This window comes from Camelus dromedarius, chromosome 17 (assembly GCF_036321535.1).
Source record: "Camelus dromedarius isolate mCamDro1 chromosome 17, mCamDro1.pat, whole genome shotgun sequence".
Taxonomy (NCBI): domain Eukaryota; kingdom Metazoa; phylum Chordata; class Mammalia; order Artiodactyla; family Camelidae; genus Camelus; species Camelus dromedarius.
The window spans coordinates 533,091-555,739 of NC_087452.1; the positions used below are offsets into that span (position 1 = coordinate 533,091).

Genomic DNA, 22,649 nt, shown 5'->3' on the forward strand with positions numbered 1-22,649 from the left:
CCCATCAGGAAACTTGTTCAGCCCCCCAGCCCCACGGAGAACAGCCCCCAGAGAGGTTAGAACAATTGAGCCGAAGGAAGGTTATTAAGCATTTCCTGGAACTGAGTTGTTGTCTCCGAGGACAGCGATCTGAGAGGCCTGATGAGGAAGGTCAGGGCCGCTGGCTGGAGGGCCTGGCTTCAGGCGCACGAGCTTCCCCAGCCTGCGCCTACCAGGGGCCTAGAGGTGAGGCTGACTACTCGTCAGGACAACGGCCGTGCGTTCGAGCCCCAGAGGAGACAGCATTCCAAACGTTCTCTAACACGGAAAACGCTCACATCACCCTGAATTCAAAAGTGCTTCACCACCCCCATCCCTGTCTCAACTAACCTTTCAAAAGAAGCATTTTCTATTCAGAAATTTACCAAAGCGTGGCTTACAGTGGTGTACCTGGCTCTTTGAGAGGTCAACACGGCAAACCCATTTAATAATTCTTTCACCAGATCGAAGTGCAGGAAGTCCATTCCTCCAAGAAAATGGGGTCCGGGCCCTCAGTATGTGCTGCTGCTGTGTGGGGCTCACAGTTCGGGGTCCTCATGGGAAGCGTGTGGCCGGCACTGAGACCAAGTCCCAGGGCCTGCAGGCTCCCTTCCCCAACTGTGAAACGGGGCAGGCACGGGGCACTGTGGGATCTGAACCCGGTCAGGTAGCGTCTGCACCTGCTCTTTTCTCCTGGGCTGCAATGCCCCGTCCCAAATGTTTGGGCAGGGAGTTCTCTGCCTGCCTGACGGATGGGCTTCCGTGAGTGCATGTGCACACATGTAGGCCTGTGTGCGTGTGTGCACGCACGTGTGTGCACGTGTCTGTGTGTCCACTGTGGTGTCTGTGTATGTGAGTGTGTGGTCCTTCCCAGCCACAGGCCCTCAGCAGGGCTGGCCCTACCTGTGCTGGCAGAGCTCCGCCTCCCACAGCAGGAGAGCAGCTAAGAGGCACAGGCCACACTGTGTGGCTGCTGGGTGGAGCACCCCCGGAAGTGTGGGTGACTGCGCCCTCAGCTGAGGGGGACATGCTGGGAGGAGGCTGCTTCCTGCCCCGGCAGACGCTGCGTCTGGACACGGCGTCGGGACTCTGTGCGTCAGCCCCACAGCGGGACTCAGCTCCCGGGTGGGCGTTCAAGGGGACCACGTGCTGTCGTGGGTGGGAGGACTCCCGGAAGTTTCCACCTGCGACTCCGCTCATTTCAGGACTCAGAATCGGCTGTGTGGTGCGTCTGTGTCTCCCGCTTTCTGTCTGGAACGCCCTCCCTCTTGTTTCCTTACAGATTATGCTCACTTTTCAGAACCCAACCCAGGCATCTTTCCTGCCTACTGTTGGTCTCCCCCAGAGGTCTGTCCACTGCCCTGAGTTCCTCGGCCTTCCCAGCGTTCGGCCCAGGACTCAGCTGTGCGCGATGCTGGTCGAGTGCACACTGGCGGGCAGGCGAGCCGATGCCCATTTGTGGCATTTGGGGTGGGATTTAAAAACACACAGCCGACTGTTCAGGCATCTCCTCAGTGCGCGGCGGGGCTGCGTGTGCGTGGCGGGGCCTTAGGTCCAGTGAGGGGTGTGCAGGTCCCAGCGGTGCCGGTCAGAGGACGAGGCTGCGCTGACACACACTCCTCTTGCTTCTGAAGGTTTGAGGTCGTTTGTTAAGCACATAATAAACACTCAGTAAACAGTAGGTATTATTTTGTGGAAACTCACACTTTAGTGGGTTCAGAGTTAGAAAGGTTGGAGAGTGGTGGCCAGGAGAGGCCCAGTCCTCGGTACCTAGAGTGATTCTGCCCCACAGCTCCCCATCTGGGGATGTGGCCTCAAGCCCTCGCGTGTGCGCAGGGCAGCCACAGGCAAGGGCATTGCCACCGTGTCTCCAAGCGTGAGAGCCTCACAGGCCATGCAGGGACAGAGGCCAGCCTGATCCGTCGACTCTGGAGCAGCAGACGAAGCTGGAAGGGGACTCAGTAGACATGCAGGATGTCTCATCGGGGAAGAGCTCGTCGTGGCTCTGTCTGTGCCCTGACACTGTGCTGCACCGTGTCTGCTCTGTAGTTTGTGTGCACATAGGGACGGTCTGGAAGGACGGGCTCCAGGTGGGCACAGCAGCCTCCTCTGGGCAGTTCCAGGACATTCAGGATGGCTTTGACTCTGTGCATGCATGTGCTCCTGTAGCCGGTATGACTAAAACTTGGTAAGGGTAGAAAGACACTGACAGGGGAAGGACTGTCAATGGATGGGTGGGGGAGTCAGGCACTGGGTGACGGGGACAGCGACCACAAGCGGCAGGAGCTGGCCTGGTGCATGAGTGTGCACACGTGTGAGAGTGCATGCAAATGCATGCGAGTGTATGTTGGAAGGCGTGCATACGTGAGTGTGTGCATGTACGCATGTCTGTGTGAGCACCTGTACGTGTGTGCATCTGCGTGTGCACGTGTGTACCTTTCTGTGTGCAAGTGTCGGTGTACTGCCTGCATGTGTGTGTGAGTGTACACATGAGTGCACGCATGGCTTGTGAGTCTGTATACATGTGAGTTTGTCTGTGTGCCCACATGCGAGTGTGCCGCTCTCTGGGCGAGGCCTGGCCTCTCTGACTCACCTGCTGCCTGTTCCTGGGCGTCTCTGTCGCAGATGGACAAGGCGGAGCCTCGCTGGGCAGGGGCACGTGGGGACGGGCGGTGTCTGTCCTGTCACTGTGACAGCGAGCGCGGGCACCTGGAGGTTCCGGGAGGCAGTGTCGGACTGGCCAGTGGCAGCAGCTTGGAAACCAGAGTTAGCCCAGAGAGGGCCCCTGACTCGTGCTGGGAGACCGTGTGTGACAGCCAAGGGGAGGCAGCTGCCCGCCTGTACTATCCCGAGACATCAGAGGGACATGGCCCTGTCACTGTGCTGGGCGGCCCTCCCCACGCCGGGCTCGAGCAGAGGGGCCACTTTCCCTGCGTCCCCGCCTGTCCTCCAGGCTTCTCCGGGAGGGTCTCCTCATGGTCTGTTCTTGGCCAGCTGGGGGCAGGGACGCATCCCTCCCAGACTGGTCCCCAGGCCCTGCTCCATCGCCAGGGTCGCCGTCCGCAGAGGCAGTCGGGGAGGGCCTGGTTGCATTTGCTCATTACCTCCCTGCCCCTTAGGTTTTTTTAAGTCATAGTTTCTCTTTAAAGAGGGGCCTGGGGGGCGCTGATCTGGGCCCCTCTCTCCTGAGGCTGCTGCAGAGGGTGGGTGCCACATGGTTTGCCTCCCCGGGCAGCCCTGCCCTCTGGAGGTCCCTGGGGCGCCATCCTGTGAGCTCCCACTCCGCTCCCAGGACCTCAGACTCCGTGGACAGGAGCCCAGCGCTGCCGTCTGCCCGCAGTCCGCCCTCTCAGAGCTGGCTCTGTGTCTGGGGAGCGGGCTGCTGGACCCTGTGCTGGTCGCTGCAGCCTCAGGTGAATGCCACCCTCCCACGCAGGGGCCCGGGGACTTCCCGGGACGTTTGTGGGGTCAGGGTGGCTCTGCAGGGTGAGCGGAGGCCTGGGGTGCCGAGCTGGAGGGAGGGCCACCTGTGCCGCGCAGAAGCAGGTTTAGGGGGGTGGTGAGGCTCCGAGGCAACTGGGAGGGAGGGCGGCCTGGTCCCAAATGTGAAAAGCCCTCATGCCAGCGAAGAACTTGGAGTTTGGAATTTATCCCACAGGCGGGGCGAGCCATAGAAAGCGTCTGAGCAGGAGCTGATGTGATCAGATGTGTGTCTTCGAAGGAGAACTGGCAGTGTCTGGGAGGTGAACCGGTCACGGTGCTGAGGCAGAGGAGGGGCCCGCTGGGGAACCGCCCACCGCCTGCAGCTACGCACCCAGGGGCTCGCCCTCCCCAACAGACGCGCTGGGCTCGCCCCTCCCCCCCGACATGCAAGGCCAGTCTGGGGAGCGACAGACAAGTGCTAGTGACACAGCGTGCCGTGAGGGGACAGGCTAGGAAAGCAGGACGAGGGGCCGTCCCAGACCCCGGAGCTGGCCACAGGGGTGAGAAGGGGCTCCACGACGCCGGGCTTGGGCGCCAGGCGGGGGGGCTGGGTCCGCCCAGCAGAAGGGAGGCCCCCGACCAAGGCAGGTGAGCAGGGGTGCTGGGGTGGGGGTCGTCCCCTGCCCCAGTGCTGTGGGGGACGAGGGGCTCCATGAGGAGGGGCGGGGGGGGCCTGTCCGAGGACCACGGGCGGTGGGCCCAGCCTGCTCTGCTGGGTTTCCTGTGTCCCCTGCTGACCACCCGCCACGGCCTTCTTCCTGATCACTGTCCCTGACCCAGGAAGCTGGCTTCAGAGCCGGCAGTCCGCGAGCCCCTCCCTCGACAGAGACCAACGGCTTGGTCCCCTGCTCACTTCAGAGTGCAGCCGCCGTCCCCAGGGGCCCTGCCTCGTGCCACGTTGGCTCCCTCTGGAGGGTCATGCTCACCTTGGCTCTCGGAGGGGCACCGTCACAGTGGAGGGCCTCTCTTTTCAGTTGGGGAACAGGCTCCCGCTGACCGGCCTCCTCGTTGGGTTTACTCTTCCGAGTCTGTCGCCTCCCAGATCTGCTTCCCGAGAGGAGGCCTTGCTCAGAGTCCTGCGGCGGCCCCGTCAGGCCGGGCCTCTGTCCCCCTGTGGTGAGCCTTGAGAAGGTCAAGAGGGGCAGCGCCGAAGGGCCCCTCCCATCCAGTCCCCGAGATGCGCACTCCCCGACCCTTGGCGCCAGGGCTCGAGGGCTGTGGGCCGGGGTGGCATTCCAGGAGGGAAGTCTCTGTGGCCTCCGAGCTCCTTCACGTGGGGTTAGTGCTCACGTGTGGCATCCCGACCATCTCCAGACCACGAGGGCAACTGTGTGGGAGGCTGGGGGTCTGAAGGGTTGGGGTCTCCACCCGTCACCCAGCAGCTCTGACCTGCAGCAGCAGGGGACTGCCCGAAGGGTCCACCTCCAGAGGACGGTGTGCATGGTCCGGGCTGGACACACGCAGCCCTGGGTGTTCCCTCGTGCCCCCCAGCACGTCTTCCTGCACACGTGTGCACGTGCTCGCACACACGACACACGGCCCTGGCTGGCTGCTCCGTGCCGTGGCGGGGTGCAGGGGTCCTCCGGTCAGTGGGTTGGGGGGACCGTCTCTCTAGGCTCCGAGTCTGGGAGCAGGTAGGTTGAGCGCACAGGAGTTGGGTGCTGGAATGACAGACGTCCTCGGGTCTCTTTCTAGACCTTTCTGGGGCCAGCCCCGCCCGTTTTAAATACGTATAAAACATGCGGCTACAGTGGTTTAAAATACTAAATACCCAGCGGAGCAAGTTCCCCATCTCGGTGACCTGCTTCCAGTTTGTTTTTTCAGACGAATGTGGAACGCCTTCGGCGAGCTTGCCCTCCCCCACGCCGAGCTGGACAAACGGAAGAGAGGACGATCTGTTGTTCTTCTCTGGGATAAGTGTGTCCTCTGGATGCCGTCAGTCCTCTCAGATTGCCACCCGTACTGCGTTTTATTTTGTTTTATTTTGAAATAATTTCAAACGCATAGAAAGGTCACAAGAACGCGCGAGGAGCTCTCGTATCTTTGTCACCCAGGCCCCGACCGGTCAGGTGCCCCCGAGTCTGCGTCCCCACCCCTCCCTGCTTCTGGCACGGTGACCTGTGGCCCCTAAGGACTCGAGTCCACCGGGCACCCCCCAGGACTCCCGCGTGACCGCACACGGCCCTTCCGGCCAGGAGACCCGCGCTGGCCCCCGCCCCGCCCGCCCCTCCCCGGCTGCGGCCCCTGCGCCCGGCCTGCACCTCTTTCCTTTCTGCCCAGTGCTCGTCGTGCTGCGCCCTGTGGCCAGCAGTCTCCTTCCTGTGGGCAGTTCCTAGGTCTTTGTCTCTCGTGGCCTTGACAGCCTTCAAGGGGACAGGCCTCCTCAGCCTGGGTCCCCTAGCTGAGCTGTCCTCTGGTCTGTGTGTGCGTGTGTGTGCGGTGACGGTCCCAGGGAGAAAGCCTGTCACCCGATGAGCAGCCCAGTTGCGTTTTGTTTCCCGGGGGGCAGAGCCCTGCGGGGCCTGGGCTCCCGAACAGCGGCCTCCTGCTGGGGGTGGGGGTGGGCTCAGCGAGTGGCCCCGCGGGGCAGGCTGGCAGACGGCCGGCCTGTGGGCCCCTCCCACTGGGCTGAGTGGCCCGTGGTCAGTTCACCAAGTCCTCAGTAAGCAGCGGGTCTGCCCAGCGCCTCAGCCCTGGCCGCGGTTACAGCAGCGCCTGTCCCGCTCGCAGCCGGGCTGGACCTGACAAAGACGGACGAGCGGCTCTCGGGACGCCCCCCGCAGCCGTAATAAAAAGCCTGCTCGCAGGTTCACCCACTGCCGGCTTGTCTCTGAAATTAAGTGCCAGGCAGACGTCTAATAGCCCGGTTCCACACCAGGCCAATATTATCAGATTGATGTCAGCAGTGATAACAGGAGCCAGATAAGTTGATGAGATTTCGTTTATTAAATAGGAGAGCTTGCAGAGGACGCCGCACGTGGGCGGATGGGCAGCTGGGCTTGTGCCCGAGACCCCGTCCCTGGGAGCCGGGGGCAGGGCGGGAAGGGGGCTTCGCCGGAGGGGGCCCGGCCCGCCCTCCCTCCGGCTCGCCTTCCCGCACAGCCACGCGGCCCCTCCTCCGCGGTCACTGGCCAGGCGGCAGACAGGCCCGGCAGGCCTGACCTCCAGGCATCTTTGCTGCCTCTCCGTGCCCTTGGTCGTTTCTCCCTTGGAGGTTCTGGGACTTCCCACAGTGGGAGGAGCAGCATGGAGGGCCAGTGCTGTGGGGCCAGACCACCAGGCCCTGACGTCCCTCCGCCTCACAGCCAGCCTGGGGCTGGCGGCCCCGCTGGCAGAACCACCGCTGTGCTGGGTAGGGCCAGCGGGTGCTGGTCCTCAGAGCCCTCCTAAGCCGTGTACCGAGGTCGGGGCACCTGTCACCCCCTCCCGTGGGAGCTCCCCAGGCCCAAGTGAGCCCAGTCTTCCCTTACGGGGGTGGAGGCTAGACACTACGAGGCCGCCAGGCCGAGGAGCCGTCTGTCGGAAGGGACTGTGGTTCGTCTGCTTCCCGCTCACTTCCGCCAGGTCAGAACCCCGTCTGCTCCCACCACTTTCCTGCGTGGCTGACTGTCCGCCTTTCCCAGGACATGGGTTTGTAGCCTTTTCAGAAGGATGAGTGTGTTTCGGTGGGGAAGGTGGATCAAAGGAGAGAGAAAGGCTGGCAGGAGAGACCACCCAGGTGCTGGGGGGAGGAGCTGCGCCGAGGGCTGCGGGGGGGGGGGGGGGCTTGGCCCTGCAGAAGGAACCCCCGGCGGAGGAGGTGGGGTGTGAGACGTGGGGATGCTGAGGAGGTGTGTCCATGCCCGCAGGGGGCTGATGGCCCCCGGGGCGCGGGGGGAAGCGGACCCCAGACTGTGGAGGGGGTGGCTCCAGGCCATCAGGAGAGCTGGGCCCCCAGAGGCCTGGGAATAGAGAAGGAGAAGGAGGGGGCCCTTCTGGAAGCTTCTGTGGCCGTGAGGAGGCCTCGGGGGTCTGCTCTGGGAACACCCAGAAGTGGAGCGGGGCAGGGGCTGGCACAGACCAGGCAGGAGTTGGGGGGGTGCGGCCTCTACAGACCGAGCCAGAAGCCCGGGAGCATCTGAGGGGCACTGAAGGCCCCAGGGATGGAGGGTGGAGGAGGCAGGAAGAGGAGGGGTGGCCTCTAGAGCCGCCCGGTTTGGGGTCAGCTGGTCACAGGGATGGAGGGGGTGCCTGAGCTGCTTGGGGTTGGGGCGGAGACGTCAGTTTTCAGTAAGGCTGGAGAGAGTCGGGATCGGTACAGCTGGAAGGTAAGCGGGAGACGTCCAGAGCGAAGGCGGGGGAACGTCCAAAGTGACCCCAGCTCTCTGACTGGGGGGGGGGGGCCTGGGGTGACCTCCACTCCCCAGGACTGAAACTGGGAGGGAAGTGGGCCCCTCAGTGCTAGGTGGGGACTTGGGTGAGGAGGCGGCAGATTGGGGGGTAACATCCTAGAACGTGAGCCTCAGGGACCGTAGGATTCCAGGTCCTGAGCCCAGGAGTGCGTGTTCTTGGGGCCTGGGGGTTGGCTGTGGGGGTTCCGGGTCGCAGGAGCCCACGGTCTGCGGGGCAAAGGGAAGGCGTGAGGGCCTGTGTGTGCGTGTAGGGAGGGCTGAGTGCTGAGAAGAGACCGCACCAGTCGCTCCCAGCTGCTCTGAGGCCTGGCCCTCCTCCCCTCTGACCTCGAACACACAGCAGAAAGTGGCCAAGCCCGAGCCCCAGCCTGGTGTGTCTGCCCCCAGACCTGTGTGCTGCCCACTGGCGCGCAGGGCCGGCTTGGGGGTCTGCTGGCTCCATGGAGCAGGGACGCCGCAATGGGTGCCTTCAGGTTCTGGGAAAGAGACAGCCTCGAGGCCTGGGGAGCCCTAGACAGTGTGGAGTGACCTGGAAACACAGGTCAGAGGGGCACGGACGGGCAGACGGGCCCGCCTTCCAGCCACGTCTGTGGCCTGAAGCCTCCTGTTGCAGCTCTTGCCCAGCAAGACTTCAGGGGCAGCACCTCCCCCAGCTCTCCTCCCGCCCCACCGCCCTGCCCACCCCGGTCCTCATGCTCCGGTCTGGCCGTCTCAGCCCAGTGTGCCGGGGGTGTCGGGGCCGGCAAGGGGGCCACTTCTGGCGGGGGTGATAGCCCTGAACTACCCAGACCCAGCTCCTAATGCACAGGGGCACGTGGCCGCGAAGCCCCTCGGACGGAGAGTGGGGCTTGCCTGGGCCCCGGGAAGGTTGCCGTGGGGACGTCCTCTGTGTGTCTGCAGGGCAGCTGTCCCCCAGGCTGAACAGTACCCAGCTGCTGGGCGGCAGGGCTGGGAGGCGGGGCTGTGCCCGGTAGGGTGCGCGGCTCTCCTATGCTGGGACCCAGCCCCGCCCGGCTGGCTCCAGGAGATCTGTGCTCTCCGGGTCCCGTGCGTTCACCGTCGTTTTGCAGGTAAACGGGTGACATTTCTTCCAGTTGACATTTGCCCACCATCTTGTCTCCTTGTATTGCTGCTGACAAGTCCCAGAGCAGAGAGGCCTTGGGCCCAGAGTGACCGTGCTGTGAGGGGGCCACTGGGGGTTCCGCAAGGCCGGCCATCAGGATGCCTGCGGCCCTGGCGGGGACCTGAAGACAGAGGAGGAAGAGGGCAGGACGAGACTGCCCGTTTACACCTGGAGGCGCATCTGTCCCGCCTTGGTCCAGCTCCAGGACTCGGGCCTGTCCTCACGAGGCCTGTGAGCCCTGACGGTCCTGCTGCCACCGAGCTCCCCACTGGCCGTACCCGGGGGTCATGTGGGTTGGGAGCTGTTCACGGGGTTCGGGGGCAGGGGTGGGGGGACGGGAGGCCTGGTGTGAACAGACAGCCACGCACGGGCCCCCGGCCGAGGGAGGCGCTGGCCGGAGGGCGAGGCTGAAGCACACTGGGCCCTGGGGAGAGCGGCAGAGAGGCCCGTCCGAGGGCCGGCTGTCCTTCCTGGAGTAAACCGTTTAAAAGACGCACGACTGGACTTCGTTTTAGATTACAGCATCACTGCATTTTCCCCCACAGCCTCGTTTGGAACGAGTAAACGAGGCAAGCGTAAGCTAATCCAGGTGATACCAGTCAGAGCAAGAGAGCACAGTACGGTGTTTTGCGGTGATCTCTGGACACGAGATGAACCCTTGCCACTGTCCTCTGATACCAAACGACGTATCCACTGTCAAGTAAACCTGAAAGAAAATAAAATACTCATTGAATAGTTCCAGTTAAACTGGGTTGGAATTTTGACGTGGAATTGTGTCCACCTCAAAAAGTCTTCAGCACGGAAGTGGAGGCATTCTGCAAGTACTGGGGTTGGGGGAGGCCATCACCGCACCATGACAGCCAATGGCGTCCTGTGAGGGGACCCCGAGTCCCTAGAGGGAAGGGCTGAGCCCAGGAGCCGTCTGTCCTGCTCTGAGGAAAGACCCCCATGTCCTCCTCCAGTGAGAACTCTCTGAGTCCTCGTCCTCACTGCACAGACACCAGCGGAATTGGGTTTCGAGGCGGGAGCCCCCAGTGCTGTAGGGCTGGCTGTGCCCTGGCTTGCATCCTCAGCACACGGTGGAATCCTACGTGCTGGGCGGAGCAGGAAGCGTGTGCACGTGAGAGAGTGTGCACCTGTGAGTGTGTGTACCTGTGAGAGTGCACGAGTGTGCACTTGTGAGTATGCACCTGTGTACGCACCTGTGAGTGCACTTGTGAGTGTGCACTTGTGTGTGCACATGTGCACACACCTGTGAATGTATGCGTGCACCTGTGAGAGTGTGCATGTGAGAGAGTGCACTTGTGAGTGTGTGCACGTGTGAGTCAGAGGGTGAGTGTTCAGGAGAGCGTGTGAGACAGAGAGGCGAGGGTGGAGGAGCATCAGGAAGGAGACCCTTGAGAATAACATTTATTTCACTTTTTTGGTATTTGCTTCATATTTTTAAAAAGAGAATGTAATCTTTTTTCAGATGAATATGTTTAGAGCCTAAGTTTAGGCGTTAAGCCTACTTTGATAAACGAAGAGAGAAAAAATAGTAATTGCGTCCAGAATGCTGGAGTGATTGTCTCTAGGAAGTACGGTTTTGAAACCTTAGTTCTTCCTTAGGCATCCTGTGGCTTTCCAGTTCTCCTCCCCGTGCACGTACTAGCTTTGAGGTCAGAAAGACAGCTTCGTCGGAGAAGCCAGCTGCCTGTGCATAATCCCGTGGTCACAGTGGCCCACACCTGGGCTGGAGGCCGTGGCGGGGCAGGGTCCCCAGCTGGCCTTCTCTCCGAGGGGGTCTGGATGCCAGGGGCCACAGGGACCCCCCACGCCTGGCCCATGGTTCTCAGGCTGGGCCACCACAGGCCTCCTCTCTCTGTCCTGCAGGCCCCGCAGGCTGGAGCCCGTGTGCTCGGGGCTGCAGGCCCAGATTCTCCACTGCTACCGAGACCACCTGCAGGAGGTGCTCCTGTGCGCAGACCTAGTCAAAGCCTACCAGCACTGCGTGAGCACCGCCCACAAGGTAAGGCCAGCTCCCCTGGCCACCCACCGGGCAGCTGGAGCCTCTGCCCACCGGCCCGCCAAGCCAGCGTCCTGACCTCCAGCCCACCATGTCCACGGCTGGCCCCTGAGTGCTCCAGGCATCTGCGTGGGGAAGGGGGTGTGGGCGCAGCCCGCTAGGCTGGGTCCAGGAGCTGTGCTGGGTACAGTCAGGCCCCACTATTCAGGGGTGGCCACCCAGCCCTTACCTCTGGGCTGTTGGGCGGGGGATGCGTGTGCAGGCTGGGGTCGTGGAGAGGGCTGGGCCACCCAGTAGAAGGGGGAGGAGTCCTGCTCGAGAGGGCAGCTCTGCACCCACCCAGCTCCTGTGCTGGCCCGACTGACGGGGCCAGCCTCTGGGGAGTGGGCGGGCGATGGTGGCCCCAGGTCCCGTGCACTCCTCAGCCGGCATCAGGGGCTCTCCAGGCTGTTGTGTCATCTGGGGTGCAGTGGCCCTGCCCTGAGACCTGGCCTCCCTCCAGTCCCTCCCTGCTGGCTCCCCCAGCCCCCAGCCTCCGCCCCCAGGCACCTCCTGCATTCTGGGCAGCTTGGGCTCACCACATGGCTGGCATGTTTGTTGGAAGAGCTGCAGGGCAGGGCCTTCCTCCCTGGGACAAGCCTCTGTTGCCAAGTGGGAGACAGGCAGGTCTGGATCGCTCCTGCGCACAGCCCGCCTGCCCACACCGCCCTGGGCTCCACAGGGACCAGCTGGGCCTGGAGCCTGGGGAGGAGGTCAGGTGTCCTCTGCGAGCTGCAGCCAGTGCAGGGGAGGCACCCGCGGGCCCCTCGTCCTCGCCTCGGGAGGCTCTAGCCTTAGAGACCCCCCAGAGCGATTCACTCCTGCAAGCGGCCAGGTGGCAGGGGCCATCCCTGGCACCAGGGAGCCAGCCTAGGACTCAGGCCGCCTGATCGGGGGGCGGCACCTCCCCGGCTGCTAGACGAGCTCAGCCCAGCGTGGTGGCCACCAGGAAGTACGCTCGTGTGTGGACATGCTGGTGCCTTGGGTGCAGGCCCCGCGGGCAGCCAGAGGGCGTGAGAGCGCTCACCTGAGCACATGCTCTGGGGGGTCACAGGAAATCTGTGCGGCTAAGGCGAGAACAAGAGGGACCCCTCAGGGGGCAGAGGAGGACTGGCCAAGCACCATCTGTACGTGGGGCAGGCGGGAGGTCGGTGGAGGAGGGACCATGTCAGCTGGGGGCCGCGGGCACGTGCGTGTGGGCACTGGGCTTGGAGGGGAGGAGGCCCAATCCCAGGCTGCAGGGACCAGCTGGGGGGGGCGTGTCCATTTAGCAGTCGCCCCCATGGAGCAATGCCTGGAGGGGACACCAGCGACTTACCTCTATTCTCCCTCGCAGGGCTGACAAGCAGCCTCACTCCTGGCCTGGCAGTGACTTGGAGCCCTGATGAGGGGACCCATGTGGGACCACAGCCCACAGACCCCTGGGCCACATCCTGTCCTGCTGGGCGCCTCTGCTGCCCCTGTGCTTGAGAAACTGTGTGTGCACCTGTCCACGGACAAATAAAGCATTTGTCTTTGTTTTCTCTCACTCCATGTGCAGCCCTGCGCTGGCCCCAAGATCAGACAGGCTGCTGCCCTGGGGAGCGTCCAGCTGGTGGGGGGTGGGCATCCAGCAAAGGGCCACCCCAGAGCTGGAGGAGGTGGGCAGATGGGGAGGGTTCCTCACTGGGACACAGCAGGAGAGCAGGCCAGCTTCCGGATGGACGGGGCTGAGCTATGAGTCCAAAGCTGGATGGATGGCAGCGGGGCAGCCAGAGGCTGGGAGAGCAGAACCCCAGATGGGAGCCAGGGGCGCCCGGAGGGGGCACAGACTGTGCACAGCTGGGCATTCGCAGAGAGCGGGCAAAGCAGGGGTCGGCAGGGTGAGGGCAGAGGCCAGGCTGATGCTCCCGGCTCTCTCCATTGGCCTCAGCCTATTCCTGGGCATCCTGGGGCCAGAACCAAGCTTCCCCGGGCTGGGTGCCCCCATCTCCTACCATGGATGTAGGGGTATGTTGGGTGGACTTTGTTGGAGTCAGGTGCATGCGCTCAGGGTGCGGCTCTGTGTGCATGTGTGTGTGCACGTGTACTCAGCAGTCCTACACGTGGGCCTGGTCCCCAGGCTCCCCACGTGGCCGTATGTGGTACGAAGCCAGCTGGAGAGAACACGGCACGAGCGAGGGTTGTGTCCAGCGGGCGTGGACCCCGAGGCAGCCCAGGACCCAGCCGTATGACTGTCAGGAGGGAGGGTTAGTCCGCAGCCCACCCGGCTGCTGGGGGATTAAACGTGATGACGTTGGCTGTGGCGTCCAGGCTCCAACCAGGAGCCTGAAAGCACCGGTTATTTATACAGAGGGAACTGGGTGCAGGGAGTCAGTCCCAGAGGAGGTGGAGGAGCTGAGAACCCAAGTTCGATGGTGTGATGGCCCAGAAGGCAGCCCGTCACCCAGGGCTGGAGGGATGGTGGAAAGAGGCAGGTCCCTGGGGGACGCTGGCACCATAGTGGCCCTGCTCAGGGGCTGGGGTCCCGGGGACACCGCCGCTGCAGGAGGCAGCCTCTCCCTCTCCTTGCCCCACCTAACCTCCGTCTCCCGTTGTCTGAAACCAGCAGGACTGGAGGGCAGGTGGCCCTGGAGCTGCCCTCGCAGTGGAGGCTGCACCCGGGCCCAGCACCGTGGGCAGGTCCCCCGGAGACCCGTGGGGTGCAGCTCACGGAGACAGACCCATGGTTAGCACATGCGGCGCTCTCCACACCCTCTGGGGTAGTTACTGTCACTACTGCCCCCAGGTTACAGATGAGGAAACAGGGACGTGTGCGGGTTCTGTGTCCTGGGCTGTTGTCTGGCCTCTGCGGTCTCTGGTGCCTGCGGGCAGCCTGGTACAGGGTTCAGAGCCACATTGGAGCCATAGGGGCGAGACCGAGCCCCGCGCGGCACCTCCAGCTCCCTCATTTGTAGGGGAAGACCATCCCAGGTGCATCTCCTGGGGAGCAAGGGTCCTGCAACATGGTTGGGCTCAGCAGGTGTGAGAGCAGGGGACCCACCCCCAGTCCCTCCCGGCCAGCAGGACAGCTGACTTTGGGGTTGTGGCAAGGCCCCAGGGATAAGTCCAGGGCTGCAGCCAGAGAGGGCATCTCCAGCAGGCAGAGACTCGGTTGCACAGCACTTGGAGTGACAGGCCACTCTGGAGACACAGCCGACGCCCAACCACGGGGACGCCCCGTCCACCCACCCCGCAGCCACAGGCAGCAGCGATTTGCGTGGAGATCGTGAATCCAATTAAAAAGTATGAGCCGTCTCTGGATGAAGAAATAACCACCATTACACAAGTGAAAAACACAGAAGAACCCGGGCAGAGGGCTGCACACCGACGTTGAGTGCTTTTCTCTCAGGGGGTAGAATGACGGTGAGTTTTGTGTTGCTTTCTATAATTAACTGTATTTTCTCTTGTTCTAAACTGACCAGAACATTTTTAGTAGCCCCCCTACACCCCCCAAACACCCATGCAATTCCCTGGCGGAGCCTGGACCTCCTTGAACAAAGATCCAAAGCCTGCGGGGGAGACGAGGGAACCTGGCTGGACCCAGAGCGCGCGTGGGGTGGGGCTGGGGACCCACGGGGGCAGGAGGGCCTCTGCAGCCACTCGTCCTTTTGCACAGTGAGCCCTGGTGGTGACGTCCCCACAGGTGGTCAGGGCTCTGCGCTGGAGACACAGCATTGCCCCAACCAACAGGAGCTTGGAGCTCGGTGGGGAGGTGGACAAGGTGAAATCCACGGTACAGGGTCTGATGCAGAAACCGTAAAACAGAGAAAAAGTGGGGGCCAGGACCAGGGGTGGGGGCTGCTGTTTCCCGCAAGGGCACGTGCCCCTGCTCCCGGGGCCTCCTACACACAGACACAGGGCCGGGTCCTTGGCCCAGGAACCAGCATGGTCACATCCAGGTGGCTCTTAAGGAAAAACACTTACACTTCATACCTGACAACATGCCTCATTAAATTTAATGGGCTGGTTATTTCCGTTAAATAAACATCAACTAATCATGAAAAACATACTTGCTGAGGTTTGGTATGGAACGATGAACCAATTACATGGTTATTCAACCTCAGAACACAAGTGGTGATGAGGTGGGGTGCAGACCATGGCGGGGAGGGCTGGTAGTGCTCTGGGTCTTGGAGGCCCCCCCAACCCACTTCCTTCCCAGGGCTTGGTGGGCCCCCAGAATGTCAGTGCCCTGGAGCACCAGTCTGGGCAGACTGGACCCAGACAGGGCCAACTTGGACCCTGCAGCACAAGTGACAGACCCCCATGCAAATTGACAGGTGAGAAGAGTGCTGGCTCATGTGATGGAAAAGTCCATAATGAAGCTTCAGGCATGGCTGGATCAAGGAGCTTAGACACAGTGATTGCGACTTGGCCAATCTCTTTCTGTCTCAGCCCTGCTCTCTGAGCCGTCTTCACCCTCAGGCTCCACGAAGGGCCCAGGGGCCCTTGCCTTATAAGGAGTTTTTGTTTCCCTCTAGGTCCAGCTTGGGGGTGCGGGTGACAATAAATTGCCCTAGAGCTGACAAAGCATATCAGGAACGTCTCAGAGGAGGCCAATAAACATGAAGAAATGCCCCACATCCTACGACCCAGCAGGGAACTGTGAATAAAAGCACAAACACCTCCACACCGCCGTCCAGGGGCTGAAGTTACAGGACAGACAGCACCGGCTGTGGGCGTGCACCCAGTTAAATAGCCACCCACACGCCCATCCGGCCAGATACCCCAGTGCATAAGCATGCGTGTCGTCTACGTGGGGCGTAGGGGGTGGTCTCCCAGCCACACTCCTCACAGCCACGGCGTTGAAGCCACCCACTGTCCAGATGCTCACGGACAGTGAACGTGCACTGCGGGTAATCCTTGCAGAAAGCACTGCCTGGAGCTCCTGTGACTGCCTGGACGCACCTCAGACGTCTCGTAGGGCAAGAGGAGCAGGCAGAGAGGACTTCACGCCCCTACCTGCTCCCAACAAACTTGCGCAAACCTGGCAGCTTGCACCACATGCCCGTGGCCGGGAGCCTGGGCGGAGCTGGCGCTCCGCTCAGCGTCCTGCGAGGCTGCCGTCAGGGTGTGGCCGGCTGGGCTCCCCACCCTCAGCGGGGCCAGCCAGGGAGCCTCCGGATCCTTCGCTTTCGCTGCCTGTCGGGGTCACACAGCAGAGTGACTCACTGGCACCGGGCGTGTCTGCCTAGGAACCGGTGATTCCACTTGCGTGACTTCTAGGAGGGAGGGGGAGGTACCCTGAGGTAGCTCTTGTGGAATGATCTCCAGGGTCAGTTAGCAGGAGAGAGGAGAGAGATGAGCACGGGATTCGGAGCAGACGTGAGCTGGGTCTTTTGAGCAGAGACAAGCAGGAATGTCCTTGTGTCATCTCTGCCGTGACGCAGGGACCGCGGCTGGTTTGTGCTCCCAGGTGGTGACCTGGAGGCCCAGCCGGGAGATGACTTTTCACTGGGGGTCCTTTCAGGCATCACTTGGATTTAATTTTTTTACCATGAACGCATATTTTAATAATTAAAAGGCCTGTTTTAATTGTTAAAAAAAAAAAAAGGCCAGACCTCTTGGAAGGTGGAGGGCTCTGGAGGCAACAGCAGCTGGCACACCAGAGGGGTTGCCTCCGCCTGGCCCCTTACCTTACGGTGAGCAGTGGAAGGTGTGGAGGGATCAGTCACTCGACTCTGATAGGCCCAGTGAGCTGCCAGGGTTGTCTTGGCCAACAGGTGGGGAGCACACACCCGAGACTGCACACAGGGGAAGGCATAGCCAAGAGATAGATGACAATGACATGTTTGGGCCCCTGGATCCAGCCTTGCCTGAAGCCCAGACCTCCTTGGACCTTTTGGAGAAGCAAGTCAGTGAATGTCCCACTGGATGAAGCAAAGCTAGGTTTTCACCAAGGCTGGTCCTATCCATTGTCTGTGTCTGGTGTCTACTCTGACTGGCTGTAAAAGATTTTGAATGTCACTTCTGGTGCTTGTCCCTTGAACCAAAAAATCCCTGCCTGCCGCCCTGGAGGGAGGTCTCCAGTGAGTAGGGCTTGAGATGTGTGTTCAGACCCCAGCCTCTCACCAGCCCTCCTCTGCTGCCCACTCCATTTGGGGCCTGTGCCCAGGACGGGGTGCTGAGTGGCTGACGGCTGGCCTCCCCACAGAGGACGCCGGAGAGATGCTGGCTTTGTCTGCGCCTCATACCTTCCCTGCCGGGGAAGCCATGACACCTGTCTGGCGGAGGCGTCCAGTCTGGGGTCCAGGGCCAACGAGCCCAGGGCTGCTGCTGGCCAGGGGGTGGGCCGGGGCCTCCGGGCTGCTGTCTAGAAGAGGAGGGGCCTGTCCTGGGGCTGCAGGTGAGGCCAGTGGGTGACCTCGTGAGGACAGAGGACAACATCACCTGCAGAGCACATGGTAGGTGAGGGAGGTCACGGAGGTTCCCTGCGACAAGTTGGGGCGGGCTCCTCTGTGCCTTGGCTTCCTCACTGCTCGGGGGGGTGGTGTGGGGGTTGAAGGAGGCTCATGGGAGCCCCTGCCCAGGAGGCGCCACATGGTTTCTCTGATCCTCACAGTGACCCTGGGGCAGCGCTGTGTGCCCTGCAACCTGGGAAAGGGTACATGGCTGGAGTGGAGTCCAGGGCAGGGGCGGGACCCTGTTTCTGCCTCCAAAGCCTGTGCCTTCTGCATGGAGCCCCAGCTGGACGGGGTCCCCCCCTAAACCAAGGAGGGTTTTCCCAGGAGGGGTGACACCAAGGGGAGCACAGGGAATTCAAGAGCCCCGTCCTGGAAATTCCGACTTCCCTCTCCATCTCCGTGCTCACCCTGACCCCGACCGTGGGGCAGGCAGCCACCCAGTGGTGGGCGTGGGGCTGCGGCCCCAAGGCTCTGCAGGGTTCACGTCTGGGATGGAAGGCTGGGCCGAGGGGCAGAGACCGGCTTTCCCCGCTGCACCCTCTGAACTCCCCGCAAAAACCCTGGGAGGCCCCCTGTGCTGCTGTCTGCAGCTGGTCCTAGGCGATGTGCTAGGCAGAAACAGACATGGACGCGTCCCACAGACCCTCCTGGACTGTCTGCCTTGGGTGCGCGTCAGGAGACGAGGCCCTGGCTCCCTGAGCTGCACGGGGCGTGGATCTAAACAGCAGGGGTACCTGGGCTTGGGGGTGGGACTGGCCCACCTCTTACGTCAAGGTGTGGGGTGGAGTGTCCGTGAGAAGCGGACCTGAGCTCTGAGACCAGAGAAGAGGAGACGAGGGCGGGGGGTGGGGGCAGGGCATGCCCAGGACCCCGCGGTGGCCTCTGCTGCTGGGACAAGGGCAAGGCCTGGCCCCTCGTCGCCTTCTTATTTGGCAGTAATGATCATCACAGTGACAGGCGTCACGGGAAGCTGTGAAAACAGCACAGGTGACACCAGGACGCCCACATCCACACGAGGCATGTCCCTGTCACGAGCAGTGTCCCGGTCACTGCAGTCAAGATGCAGACCTGCCCCTCCCCACCCAGCCTCACCCCAGAAGCCACACACCTGTTCTCCAGCTCCGTAATTGTGTCATTTCAGAAACGTTCAGTGAGCGGACGACGCTGCTTGCGTTTTCTGTGACGGTGGTGGGTGGGCTGCCGTCCTGGTCTTTTTGCTTGCTCCCCTCTTCCTGCGGGTCGCTGGGCCCCACCTTCCAGACCTGCGGGGGCTGTCTCGGCCTTTGCCTCTCCGCAGCCTGCGCGTCCGCGTGCGGTGGTCCGAGGCGGCCCCTCCGCTCGCCGAGCCTCCGGCGGCGGTGCGTCTGGGGGGGAGGCGTCCCTCCTGCTCCCCTCTGGGTGAGGGCTCCGCCGGCTACTCCTCCGAGCCGCCGTGCTGCTGCCACGGTCTCGCTCCTCCTTCGGTGAGGGCGCCGCGACTCCCCTCGCTCCCGGTTCCGTGGTTTTCCCGCAAGTTGCAGACCTCACGGTTGATGGCTTTCTTTGGTCTTAAAAACGCCATCCCACTGCCTTCCGGCCTCCACGTTCTCTGACAAGAAAGCCACGTCGCTCACGCTGTTCTCCCTGGAAGGCAAGGAGCGTTCCTCTGCCGCTGCTTCCAAAGTGTCTTTGTCTCTGGTCTTTGGAAGTTCGAGGAGATGGCTGTTGGTGTGGGTTTCTTCGGGTTTATTCAATTTGGGGTTCATGCTCCTTGAATCTGTAGGTTTATGTCTTTTGCTACATTTGGGGACCTTTCAGCCCCACCTCTTTCCTCCTCTCCTCGGGGACGCCTTCGAGGACGCAAACGCCTCAACGGCTCCGGAGGCTGGGTGTCCCCAGCCTGCTCTCTGGGTCTCAGGTGGGTCATTTCTACTCCTCTGCTTCATGCTGACGGGGTCTCCTCTCTCCCCTGCTCCGCTGCAGAGATATCTTCTGCGCTTTTTATTCCGATTATAATTTTAAAAAGTTCTAAGATATCCGTGCGGTTCTCCTTCGCGCTTGGATTTCCTTGCCGAGACTGCCTGTTTTTCATTTGTCTCGAGCACGTTCATAGCCACTCATTGGACTGTCGTGTATGGTGGCTGCTTTCAAGTCCTTGCCAGGAGATTCCAGCATCGTGTCACCTGTGTTGGCCTCTGTTGATCATGTGCTCCCAGACACAGCTGCTTGCTCTGGCGGTGACCCTGGATGGGGTCCTGCACATTTGGGGGCTGTGGGCTGAGACCCCTGGCTGCATCTCAGCCTTCCGGTCGCAGCTGGCCGCCTCTGATCCCATGTGGGTGGGCAAACAGGGGGCCGTCCGTTACCTTTGGGTGGGGGCAGGCCCAGCCTCCTGCTTTAGTTCAGTGATTTTTAGAGAGTGAGAAGGCCCGGGCTGCTTCCTCATCCCCAGGGGTCGCATTCCTGGGGCTGTGGGGCGCAAGGGCCACTCGGCCCCATGGAGGAGGGAGAGGGTGGCCTTCCCCCAGGCCCCCGCCCTGCAGAGGGCTCTCGCTGGGAACATCGTCTGTGACCGGACTTTGAGCCCCGGGGCGACAAGCACCCACTCTAGGCCTCCTAGGTGTGGGGTGTGCCGTGGGGGCTGGCTTTTCTCACTGCTGTATCCTGTCCCCTCAGCCCCCATCTGACTGCACGTCCACGTGCTCCTCGGGGCAGGTGCCGGCTCTCGGGTCCAGCCCGTCTCACTGTATACATCTGTCACCTACTTGGCCCTGCAGCCATCCGGGCTTGCAGCCCCATGACCAGGTGGCGCTGTGCCCTCCAGTGCCCCTGGGGAGTGTCTGTGGCGTCTGTGTTGCTACTGTGTCTTCTGTGCAGGGTAGTACTGACAGCGACTTGGCTGTGTCCCCAGGGTTGGGGACTCTGAGCCCAGGCAGGTCACTGCTGGCACAGAATAGGACAGGAAGTCCACGGAGGGCTCGCAGGTGGGGAGAGGGCTGCAGTCAGGGAGGCTTCCTGGAAGAGGGGGTAGGAGCTTGGGCCTTGAAAGATGAAAGGTGGTGGTGGGGCGCTCCTGGTCAAGCGTGGGGACAGGCCTCTGAGGCCTGAGGGTGTCTTTGGAGCAGAAACGCTGGGCAGCTGGGAGAGAAGGCAGGTGGTGGTGGTCCAGGTCCTCTGCCTTCCCTGCTTTAGGCCTTCTTGTTTTGGTAACTGTGCCTGGATTTTCTCTGGAGGACCCACTCCCCGAAGCCACCCCGCCCGGCTCTGGAGAGCTCCCTGTCCCAGACTGCCAACCCTCAGGTTCTGTCCCCTGGCCATGGCGACTGGTTCGAGGGGGCAACACAATCAGCCCACTTCATGGGGGTCCATTCAGGGAATTTTCCTGGGCTTGTGGGAAGGAAGCACCAGGAACTGCCCAGGCTGCCAGGCACAGAGGCCGGCCTGGGCGTGAACCCAGGTGGTTCTGGCAGTGTCCACAGGTTGGGGGGAGAGGGGATGCCATGGCCACACCCCGCTGCTGCTGACCTGACCACGGCCCTGGTAGCTTCAGCCCAGGTGAGTCCTGTCTCCTGCGACTACAGCGCCGGCCTGGGGAAGTGGGGGCAGGGAGGAGGCCACCCCCTGCAGAGGGTCTGCACCTGGACTGAGCCCCTCTCCTGCTTTGGACAATCAGACCAAAGGCTGAGTGCAGGGAGCCCCCTGTGTGTACCCCTCCATCAGCGTCACCTCACCTCTGGCCCCTGTGCAGGCCCCCCAAGCCCCTCTCCACCCAGCGGCCAGAGTGAGTTTCCCAGAATGCAACAGTGACTGTGCCCCTCCCTCTGTGTCCACAGCGGGTGTCTGTGGGCTGTGGCCCGCAGCACTGACCCCACGAGGCTGGCAAGGAGGAGCCACAGCGACCCATGGCACTGCACGCTGAGGCAGCCTGTGTGCACGTGTGTGTGCGCACACACCATGGGTGAGGGGCGGAGATGCTGTGTGTGAAGCAAGCCCCTGAAGGGTCTGCTGGGGAGGGTCCCACCATCTGTCCTCTGTCCTCTCTCAGGTCCCCCCAGCACAGGGTGGAGGGTTGATGCCCAAGGAGGCCTGCACACCCTCGGGGCCGAGGTGACGGGAGTCGGGGTCTTGGGGGCAGGAGTCAGGGCCACCCTCAGGGCTGGGGTGCCAGCCTTCTGTGCCCCCCGAGCTGTCTCCTTGCCCATCGTGGAGGAGTTCTGTCTTGGGGAGCAGAGAGGCACCCCAAGTCTACATCTGCACAAAGCCCCAAGTCACCAAAATGCAGAAGCAGCCTTGGACCAGCTCCAGAGGTGGGAACTGGAGGTTCCGAAAGACCCTCCTCCCCAGAACCCCCTTTTGGATCCATTTCTAGGTATTGTCCCCTGCCACCCTGCATGCCGTGTGCCCTCCTGAACTGCCTGGGCAATAGAATCGAAACCCAGACAGGAAACCCAGAAACCCAAGGAGGAGGAACTGGAGCCTGCTGACTCACTCACTTCCCCTCCGTGTGCGGAGCGCCTGAACAGCCCCTGTGGACCCAACTGTGCCCCCCACATGGTGCTGGGCGCGGGGCCCACAACACAGGCTTCCTCAGAGCAACAAACTGGTGCTGGGGGCCCCGCCCCGCATCCCTGCTGGTCACCTTCTTGATGCCTGGTTGCTCCTTCTATGCCCTGGACATGCATCTTCTGCCAAGGGTATGTGTGTTGCAAATGCCTTTTCCTAAATTCTGATTGAATCTCGATATTTCCTCTTTTGTAATTCTTAATGAACAAAAATAACCAATCTTAAGGTAGTCAAGTTGACCTATATTATTCATTTATTTTGACGTCTGGTTGAAGAACCCCTTCCCTGGCCCCGGGGCCTAGAGACGCTCTGCTCCACTGCCTTCCAGCAGCCCCTCAGGCCCGGCCCACCTGGCACTGACAGTCCCGGCCCCGCGTGGTGCGGAGCGGTACCTAGTCAGACTTAGGGAGGGGACCAGGGGTGATGTGCGCGGGAGTCGGGGATGGGGTGGGGTGAAGGGAAGTAACGTAACCTGGAGTAAGTCTTCGGAGAGAATCCACGGGGCAGGGGGCTGCAGGGCCCAGGGGAGGGAAGGGCGTCCCAGAGGACACCAGGGATCCTGGTTGGGCGGCTGTGGGACGTGAGGGTGCCAGGTTGGCCCAGAGCCCAGCAGTCCTCCTGAGCTT

General features: G+C 62.2%; 2 protein-coding genes across 2 annotated transcripts in view; both read left to right on the forward strand.

Moving 5' to 3' along the window:
• Window positions 1-12,587, forward strand: part of CHCHD6 (coiled-coil-helix-coiled-coil-helix domain containing 6) — a 120,562-nt gene extending 107,975 nt beyond the window's left edge. The window contains exons 7-8 of the mRNA XM_031471092.2: window positions 10,888-11,023; window positions 12,396-12,587. Coding sequence (XP_031326952.1) covers window positions 10,888-11,023; window positions 12,396-12,401 — 142 coding nt within the window. The 3' untranslated portion in view covers window positions 12,402-12,587. The remainder of the gene's footprint in view (window positions 1-10,887; window positions 11,024-12,395) is intronic.
• A 9,176-nt stretch (window positions 12,588-21,763) lies between these two features.
• Window positions 21,764-22,649, forward strand: part of PLXNA1 (plexin A1) — a 47,399-nt gene continuing 46,513 nt past the window's right edge. The window contains exon 1 of the mRNA XM_031471091.2: window positions 21,764-22,154. Within this exon, the coding sequence (XP_031326951.2) occupies window positions 22,126-22,154 (29 nt within the window). The 5' untranslated portion in view covers window positions 21,764-22,125. The remainder of the gene's footprint in view (window positions 22,155-22,649) is intronic.